The sequence below is a fragment of the Eublepharis macularius genome, chromosome 12 (genome assembly GCF_028583425.1).
Source record: "Eublepharis macularius isolate TG4126 chromosome 12, MPM_Emac_v1.0, whole genome shotgun sequence".
NCBI classification, from domain to species: Eukaryota; Metazoa; Chordata; class Lepidosauria; order Squamata; family Eublepharidae; genus Eublepharis; species Eublepharis macularius.
In genome coordinates, this window is record NC_072801.1 from 67,477,626 (window position 1) to 67,487,916 (window position 10,291).

Below are 10,291 nucleotides of genomic sequence, written 5' to 3' on the forward strand. Positions count from 1 at the left end.
GCCACCACAGAGAAAGCCCGTGTACAGGTTGCTGCTGACTTCACCCGTGTGCAGCCTGGCACCTGCAAGAGACCCTGTTCAGATGAGCGAAGCTGCCATGGAGGAACATAGGGAGGGAGGCGGTCCTGTAGGTACGCCAGACCAAAGCCATGAAGAACTTTGTATGTAATAACTAATACCTTGAACGATGGGTAGCCAGTGGAGCGACTGTAGGATGGGAGTGATGTTCATGCTCCTGCTCACTCCTGATAACAGTCGAGCTGCAGCATTTTGCAATAATTGGAGCTTCCTAGCTAACTTAGATGGGAGGCCAATGTATAGAGCATTACAATAGTCAAGCCTTGAGCATGGATCCGAGGAACTATATGTCATCCAAAAATAAACCTAGAGCCTCAAATATTTCCATGGGCTTCAGGATGGTAATGGAAGTTGCATTGCCTAAGAGGAAGGGAATCGGAGCAGCCTGACCTGTGCAATGCCCCAAAACACCCCCCCCCCCATTTTTTCTTGTCTGTGGGGGGCAAAACTCGTCTGAAACTAAAGATGGGATCCTCACTTTGTCACAAGTGTCAGAATGATGATGGGGGGTGCTGTGCCCCAAATGAAGGGAATCAGAGCATCCTGGCCCACTTTCGCTCTGGACACCCCCCCCCACCTATTTTCACTTGAAGCTACTTTTTAGTGTGGCAGGCATAACACTTTTTGTGACCGCTTCCACACTACTTGCCATGCACAAACCTCTCTTCCCAGGACCAGGGCTGCAGGTAGTTAAGGCAGTCACCCATCATTCACCACCCATCTTATCCCTCTTTAACATCAGGCAGAGGAGCCGAGTTCCCTTTATATACCACCCCTCACCCAGCTGATGTCCAGGGCTATTGGACTAGAGGGCTCAGTATTTCATCCCCTTTTACATGGCCCCCATGGAATTTATTGGATCGATAGTCACAAAGTCAGTATGTGTGTCATTTCCCCTGACACACAACATCCAGTCACCAGGATTTTAACTGAGGAAAAAGAGTTATACTTTATTTACAATTCAAACACCCTGGAATGAATCAAACATTGGGATACATCATCCTTATCACTTGAACTTCCGCTCCCAGACCATTCTAACTGTTGGAAGTTTCAAAGTCACAGTTCACAGAAGCCAGCGATAACACAGGTTGCTTCCTTCATCAACACAAAGTCTGGAGCCAAGCATGCAGCAATTCCTGCCCCTCTTCAATCTGCTGGAATCAGGAGCAGGTGGCAATGCCCGTACCTTCTTCACCTGGCTGGAAACAGGAGCAGAGCAGGTAGTAAAGCCTGCCACTCACCTTCACCTGTCAGGATCAGGAGCAGAGCAGGAGGCAATGCCTGTTCCTTCCTTCACCCAACAGGGAGCTGGTGGCAATGCCCACCCACCTTCACCCAGCTGGAGTCAGGCTTGGAGCAGGTGGCAATGCCTGCCCCCCTTCTCCCAGCCGTAGTCGGGCACAGAACAGGAGGCAATACCCCCCCCTTTACCCGGCATGTATCAGGCATGGAGAAGGTAGCAAAGCCCACCACCCCATGGCCGAGATCAGTCAGATCAGGTGTGGAACAGAGGACAAGGCCCACCCCCTCCTTCACCAGCTGGAATCCATGATAGAGGAGGAGCAAATGTCTGCCTGCTCCCCCTCCCCTTTCTAGAGCCCATTGTATTTTTCCCCACAACGGGCTTTGTTGCTAGTAACATATTTCACACATTTAAATAGACTAGTTAAATCCCTTCTGTTGCCTTCTGTCCTTATTTTGAGTTGCCCAGGCAACTAAACAATATGGGATCTTGCTCCAATAGCAAGGGCCTGAAGCAGATTATGGGTTCCTCAGGAGCAGGGGCAGCACTATAGCTGGAGCCCAGATCCCATCTTCTGAAGAGCACTGAGGTCAGGGTTGCAGTCTTGGTAGCTGTTTCCAGGCTTCCAGTTAGCAGAGAAGCATACTAGCCCTGCAAAGTGGTTGAAGCAAAAATATTTTCTGCTTAGCCCAGGACTTAAGAGCCACAGTTGGAGAAGAAGCTTTATCCTGTAAAGGGCTATAGATAGCTTGAACCTGAGCTTCCAGCCTGGCAGATAAACCGGCAGCATGCGTGCAGAAGTGGGGGTCATGGCTCCATGGGAATGGGACCTGAGGATGCGTCCAGAAGAAGAGGGGTGAACAAAGGATACAGGAAGAGAAGGCTGAGTCAAAGACATGCTTCCATCTTAGACAAAGAGAGGAATCCTAATAATTGGGACTATAACCCAAATACACAGAGAGAAATATTGCACTCCCGATGTCCAATCATGCCTTTACTTCAACAGGGGGCATAGAAATATTGTAACTAAATAATTATTAAATACATTTCAACAGAGACCCTATTCTGTGTCCCTCCAAGTTCTGAGGTGGCAACCCAGAGACATGCCTTTTCCTGCTACTTAGTTTTGGAATTCCCTCCTCACAGCCGTTTGTGGTGGTGGAAAGTGTTGTCAAGTCACAGCCAACTTATAGCGACCCCTGCTGGGGTTTTCAAGGCAAGAGACGAACTGAGGTGATTTGCCATTGCCTGCCTCTGCCTGGCAACCCTGGTCTTCCTTGCAAAGTCTCCCATCCCATCCAATTACTACCCAAGGCTGACGATGCTTAGCTTCTGATATCTGATAAGATGGGGCTCGCCTGGGCTATCCAGGTCAGGGCACAGAAGTCTGCCTCATGCCAATTTTGTTAAGTTTAGGAGCCAGATGAAAAACCTGATATGTTCCTAGGCATTTTGCTAAACTGCAAGTAACGTGAATTGCTTCTCCTTATCGCCCATTTTTCCCGCCCCCTCTTTCCGCGCCTCCAAGTTGCTGCAATTTTATCCTACTATTTTATATTATTTTATTCATTTATTATTTGGAGGCTCTTAATTTTATTCCTTTCATGCAGTTTTTGAAATGTTCTGGTTTGTTTTCATGACTTCCATTGCATGTGTGTCCTTAGATATTTTATTCGGACATGTGTTTTAATGCTGAAATGGCAAGCCACCTGGAGTGTGGGGTAGACTAGTTTTAAAATAAATAAAGACATTAATTTTTCTTTCCTGCTTTAGCCCTATGCAAAGCCATTCCGAACAGTGTGAACCACTCTGTACTTGGAAGCTTTTTTGGAAATGCAAATCATGCCCCACAGAGAAGGGGAGGGGGAGGCAATGTCACCAGAGATGCTCTTTTTGGTGGGAAGTTCCCCTGGTTCATTCTGGGAACTGATTAAAACTGCAGCTCTAGTTATTCAGCAGCACTCAAGATTTGCTCTGCACATACACATAAACACAGAAAATGAGCATCTCCACAAGGCACACAGAAGAGCATATTTCTCCCTCAAACTCTGATTCGGAGCTGTAGTGAGCCTTTGGGTGGGTGGAGCCCATTGGTTTGACTGCTACCAAGGTACAGAAATGGGAACTACAACAAGGGAAAAAGAGGCTGGGGGAATGGCTCTCATTGGATTCCACCTTCTGGAAAAGAATATTTGGGCTTCTTCAGAAAAATGCTTATTCCAAAATTGTGAATAGCCCTGGTTTAAATGCACGGTTAGCAGGGCAAAGAGATTATTTTTCATGCAATTAGTGTAAAGCAGTGCTTAGTGAGCACGCCAGCACAATATCCTCAAAGGCAAAACCAGGTGTGCCAAGCAAGGTTTTCCAGCTGTCTTTGTACAGGTTGCAGCACAGTTTAAATGAGATAAGGTTGTGGATTGGAAGGAGATTGGAAGGGGGTGGGAATCCTGCCCTTTTAAAAGAGACTTGAGAATGGAAACAGGCAGTTAAAGTTGGCATGAAGTTAAGTAAAATCCCCAGGTTATTTGCATGCTGGTGATCAAACAGATATTTTTAAAGCTCCCATCATATGCAACCCCCTTGATATCTGATAAATGTCCTGATTAGCCTAACACACCTCATTTCAAGTATTCAGTAGTCCCTTCTTGCAATGATGTCACAGAGCTCATTCTGAGTCTTCTCATTCAAAGCCCCTAGTTAATGACAGGTTTTTCTGGTCTGCAGAAAAAGCAGGCTTGACCAGGTCTTGGAGTCATCCAATTTTTCTGTTGGTAAAAAAAGAAGAAAGGATCCCATCTGACCACTCAAAAAAGGCTATACTGAAAGTCATGGAACTTGCGTGGACAGAATTCTGGTGTGCCGGGGGCTGTAATAAAGATGGCAAATGAGTCATACTGAGTGCAAACATAGACTGGATCCCAACACATGGTGTTGGCACTCTAGCAGTGCAATCCTGTGCAGAGGTACACCAGTCTAAGCCCAATGAAATCAATGGGCTTAGACTGGAGTAACTCTGCATAGGATTGCACTTTAAACTGCTAAATAACAATCAGAATGATTATCTGTAAAATCCTATGCAGAGTTACACCCTTCGAAGCCCATTGACTTCAGTGGACTCAAAAGGGTATAATTATTCTTAAGATGACAGAAGGTATTCCTCGTCATTAAACAGGATTAGAAAATATTCCAGAATCTACATCTATCTAATGGGCAACACCCATGAGCAGTAAGAGCAAAACTACTTCTTGTAATTTCCTTCTTGGTCAAATTGGAAAGGGAGGGTAAACCAGAATACAGCTTTTGATGCTGGCTTCCACAGCTGCAAGCCTGCTGTGGAGGAGTTCTCTCAGGCAGGGAAGGAGAGCAAAATTCCTCCTGGTTGCTGATTCTTTAGTTAGAGGGAGGGTCAGGGTGAACTTCCATTGGTAGATTTTATAGAACCGTAAAGGTTAACAATTAGACATGGGCACGAACTGCATCACGAACCAAAAAAACCCACGAACTGCCGAATCTTCCGTTCGCAATCCGGCGGTTCGTGAGTGTCCATGGCCAACGAACCAGCATTCGTTAGAGGCATGGTTCGGTGTGTTCTTATGCGGTTCGTGAAGCCAGACAGTCAGGCACCATCAATCAATTCCCTTGGAAACGGAGCCGGGGGAATGCCTGAACTCTGTCTGCACTCCTTCTGTCACCCTGGAAAACTGAATGGAAGCCCAGCTTACCTTGATCAGCAGGTCTTACCTTCCAACCATGGAGCTGCAAAGTGGTTACAACCTGGGAGAAGACATCCAGGGGAAGGAGGGGGGAGGGGGTGTTCTGTAGCCATGGGCACTCCAATCTCATCCCTGCAAACCCTGATAGGCAGCTCTGACGGCCAACCAGAGACCTCCTGTGTTGCTCAATGGGACCTCAGCTTATAAAAAGCAGTGGGCTCTCAGGCTGGGTTTCACTTTTAGCAAGCAGTGGAGTGTGACAGAGCTGTTGCTTGCTATTTGCTAGCCTTTGGGGAAAGAGACAGAGAGAGTTTAATTGGAGCTTGGATCCCTATTGCAATCTTGACCAAACTTGGAGGAGAGCTTGTTAAACACTCCCTGGGAATATGGGATCTCTAATTCCAACAGGGGCCATTTTGGACGCTCACGAACCATGAACCTCGAACTGGTTCAGCAACAGGAAAAGTTTGTTGCGGTTTGCTGGTTTGGGTTTGTCATCGGCACCGAACCATGAACCGCTGGTTCGTTAATTTTTTTTGGTTTGTGCTCATGTCTATTAACAATCCCCCATCTCCAGTTTCTCCTTTTTTGCAAACTACAGCAAAGTTAGTTAGAGGACCATGTGTCTGACCATGAGAAAAGTTCATACTACCTACAGTCAAATCTTAAGGAACTACCAAAATGCCTAGGAGAGATCGACAAAATGCTCAGAGGAAAGATCTAGGAAAGATGCTATGAATTTCTTAATGCTCAGCAGAATTCAGCTTGAATGGGAGACTGGTTGGAGAGCCTGTTTTAGGTAGCTCAATTCTCCAAAAGAAAGAGAAAAAACTTTACATGACAGTGGAAGTTTGTAATAGATGCCCCAATGGAGTTCATGCTATGGATCAAGACTGAAGCACCAAGAAAAGGCTTTGTTTAATTCCTTTGTGTACCATTTTTTTCTGGATGTAATTCTCCTCTCCCCTTAGCTTTTAGCTTCAGTAGAGCATAAAAAAGAGCAAGAGTCCAGTATCACGTATAAGACTATCAACATTTGTGGTAAGGTATGAGCTTTCGTAAGTCACAGCTCACTTCTTCAGATACCAGAAGTGAATCTGAAGAAGTGAGCTGTGAATCCTGAAAGCTATACCACAAATTTTGATAGTCTTATACGTGATACTGGATTCTTGCTCTTTTCTACAGCTATAGACGGACTAACATGGCTACCCATCTTGATCTAAAGCATAAAGTTAGACTGTTTAAAATATTCAAAATAACATTGCCCCAAAGCAATCCATTTCAAATGCATTTGTTGGGGGTGTTCTTACTTAAATAATAATACCAATACAGGGTAGAAATTTGACACTAAGACAGCAATCCTAAGCAAGTCTACTCAGAATTAGAGATGGGCACGAACAGAAATACGAACAAAAAAACCCCACGAACAGTCCGACCAGCTGTTCATGAACAAGCTGTTCGTGAGACCCCATTCTAAATGAACAGGTGGTCATTGCAAACCTCGTTCGTTGCTGTTCGTTGCTGATCATCAAGCAGACTGTTGGACAGTCTGGCATCTGCAATCAATTCCCTTGACAACTTAGGCAGGGATTGTCTGAACTCTGTCTGAACTCCTGCTGTTGCCCTGGAAACCCCAATCCAAGCCCAAATTAGCTTGATAGGCAGGTCTCCCTTTCAAGTGTGGAGCACTAAATTTATTACAAGGGAGCAAAGACCAGGGGGGCGGGGGGCTCCCAGCTCTGGCTTTGCAGACAGTGGAGAGGGAGAGACAGCTGCTGTTGGCATTTTGATGGAAAGAGTGCATTGGAGCTTGAATTTTGTGTGTGTGTGGTGAGATAAGGATCTACCTCTTCAGGTTCCAGGGCCACTGCCAGGCTCTGGGCCAAGCTGTTATTTATTATTGGTACCTTTCCTGGTGCCTGCTCAGGTAAGGTTTCTGGGAGTGGTACAGCAGGGATCTTGACCAAACTTGGATGATGGCTGGAGGAGAGCCTGCTGGCCCCCATGAACATCCAACCACAAATATGTTCATGAACAGGTCATGTTTGTAAGTGTTCGTGAGTCCCTGTTCATGGATGGCAATGAACAATGAACATCATGTTTGTTTTTCTGTTTATGCCCATCTCTACTCAGAATCCTTCTCAGTTCTATTCAATGGGGCTTAGTCTCAGGAAAATGTTCTTAGGATTGCACTGTAAGTCTCCATAGGTCCCTCTGCATCTCAGACTATAGTATTCAGAACCAAACTAGACACATTTCCTATTTTTTGAGTCTGGTTCCCTGCAGCTATACAGCAACTGCTAGGAGTGGCTATTAAAAAAATAAAGCAGAGCCCTTTGGGCTTTGGAATGCTGCTGCATTCTTCCCCCCTCCGTTTTTTTCGATGTCAAAACAGTGCTGGGGGCAGAGTTATTTTGTGCTGTTTGTGATGCTCCACTTGCATGTGGAACCATTTCTTTTTTTTTAAAAAAAGCATCTAGTTTGGTGCTGGGTGAAACACAGACACAAAGACATACACATACACAGACAGCCATAAAAATCTAATTATTTTATAGCATTTCATTGAGCATACAAGAAACTGAGGTTGCCATATAAAAGTACAAACAATTGTATTTTATCTCGTAAATCATATTGCCCTGTGTTTTTTTTTTTGTCTTTTATTCACTGTTTAAAGTGAGAAGAAAACTTCCTTGTAGGCGCAGGTGGTTTCTGATTACAGCTGAACTCCACCTTGATCACCTTCTGGGTTTGTTTGTTTTTTGCTTCCTGAATGGCCAATACAAAATAAAAGTGTGAGAGAGATTCGTCTCTTGACCACCCGTGAATACATTAACTGTATCTTTTAGACAGGCTGAGTGAATGTTCTATTTTTTCTTCTTCTTTGCTTCTGTTCTTTTATACTGATACCTTTCTCCTCAGCAACCTGTGGACTGCCTCCTTCACCTGATCATTTCTCAGACAATAGATCAGGGGGTTCAGAAAGGGTGTAACGGCTGTGTAGAAAACTGTTACTGCTTTAGTCAGTTCCGATTGACTTTTTCCAGCTGGAGTTAAGTACACGGCTGCCACTGAGCCATAGAAAAGTGTCACTACCACAAGGTGGAAAGATATAGTGGAGAAGGCCTTCCTACGGCTGCCTTGGAAAGAAGCTTTCAGTAGGGTCAGAATTACAATGCTGTAGGACAGCACTACGAAGAAGGCATTGCCTAAAACCATAGCATTCATAAAAACCTCACAGACTTTGGGGGCAATTCCTAGTGGGGGGCAGGCCAGGGACAGAATTGGCCCAGGATCACACAAGAGATGGTCAATGACATTGGGGCCACAGAAAGACAACTTGGAAATCAGTATGACTGGAAAAACATGCCACAGGAAACCAAGGACCCAACAAGTGAGTACTAGAGCATAGCAGAAATCTTGGGACATAATTTGTGGGTATTGCAGAGGTTGGCAGATAGCCAAGTACCGATCCAAAGCCATGGTTGAGAGGAAGAAGCATTCAGTTGCACCTAGTGAGAAAAAGATGTAGAACTGGAGGAAGCAGGAATGGAAGGAAATGATCCCATGAGGGAATGTCAGGTCAAAGAGCATCCGGGGCACTGTGGCACTCACATAACACATTTCTAGCCAGGAGAAGTTGCTCAGCAGGGTGTACATCGGAAGCCGGGCCAAATGGGAGTCTAAAAACACCAGGACAATTATGGCAATGTTCTCAGCCAAAGTGAGCATATAGAGAATGGTAAAAAAAGTGAAGAGCAAGGCCCGCTTCTGCTGTCTGCCACCAAAGCTCATCAGAACAAATTCCTGCACTCCAGTCCCATTGACCAACTCCATCTGGAATCAGATAATACAGTCATCAATCATCTTGCTATCACATCTTTATTTCACCCTTCCTCTTAGCAACTTAGTGTGGCTCTCAGAGATTTCCTCTCTATTTTATCTTCATAACAATGATATGAGATAGGCTACTTACAGTTCAACATGGTGAGTTGCTGTCTTAACCTGTAAGTAGAAGAATAAGATTCAGGTCTAGTAGCAATAGTTTGTCTTTCAGGTGCTACTGGACCTGAATCTTGCTCTTCTACTTGTAAATAACCCTGAAAGTGAGCTCGTTTGAAAAATGCTTGCTGCTCGATCGACATTAGGTCAAAAGTATTTGCTAAAATATTAGGAAACAACTGGTGGATCACTGAAAATGTGCCTGTCACCTTTCCAGGGACCATTTACTTCATCTTGTATAGTTATAATTTAGACAGTAGGTTAAATAACAACATTATATCTGTATACGTTTGTTTGAAACAATCTGTTGTCTTCTCGGAATGCAAACTGATGCAAGATCTGTCCACCAGTTCTTCAGAGATGACACCTTTGGAAACCTCCCTCTAAGTTTCTTCTCTCAACCTCCTTTTCTTTGGAAATTCCCCACATTTCTGTGCTGCTGTGGTACATGGTGAAATGCTGTGTAACCAGCTCTGAACATGATGGAGACCCAGTGTCGGAATCTGGGGTGGGTATATCTTACCTTCGCCTTAGATGTGGTCTTGGTAGGGGATGGAGAAGAGACTACATCAAAGGAGGACCTTGACTTGTTTGATTCTAGATTGCATACGCTGCTTTAATCTGGTTCCCAAAGGTTTGCATGCTGTTTTAGCCTTCCTTCAACAATACAAGAAATCAATGACCCTTGGGATCTTGTCTATGGAGGGTAGTTCTTTTTCATATCAAAACAGGATATCCTCTGAGACTAATTTCCCCCACTGAAAACTCGTTAAGAAGGCCTTTGTTTTCTTGTGTATTAATGCCTCCAAGTGGAATAGATGGAACAGCTGGGCTTTTGCTCTCAAATCTGGGTTGTGTACAACCAGCTTTTCTGCTGATGAAAAGAGGAGGAAGGGACTGTTTTAATCAACCAAGATGGTTACACTGAGGGTCATGAGACCAACGTGATGGATCAAAGCTATAGGGGAAGGTGCTTGTAATAAGGAGGTGAAGTGGGCAAGAAAATCTGGAAAGGTTGATGAAATCTACCCTTAGTGCATTAGACGTTCTGTCCACATTTCTGGTGGGTCTCCAAACTTTTCTGGCCTAGGCCTTGCTGCACATTGCTGGCAACAGACCTGCTATGGGCCACTAGTTTGGAGGAAAGCAACTGACCCAGCACTCTAAGAGCCAAGCTACAAGTGACGCCTGACACAGGTTGGACACTTGTTAGCTTCCCTCAAGTTTTTTTTTTTTTTTGAAAAATTTTTATTGGGTT

General features: G+C 44.8%; 1 protein-coding gene across 1 annotated transcript; it reads right to left on the reverse strand.

Moving 5' to 3' along the window:
* Nucleotides 1-7,929: 7,929 nt before the first annotated feature.
* On the reverse strand, nucleotides 7,930-8,868 carry LOC129340677 (olfactory receptor 11H6-like). The gene has a single exon (XM_054995608.1). The coding sequence runs from the start codon at nucleotides 8,866-8,868 to the stop codon at nucleotides 7,930-7,932; it is 939 nt and encodes a 312-aa protein (XP_054851583.1).
* Between the last annotated feature and the right edge of the window lie 1,423 nt (nucleotides 8,869-10,291).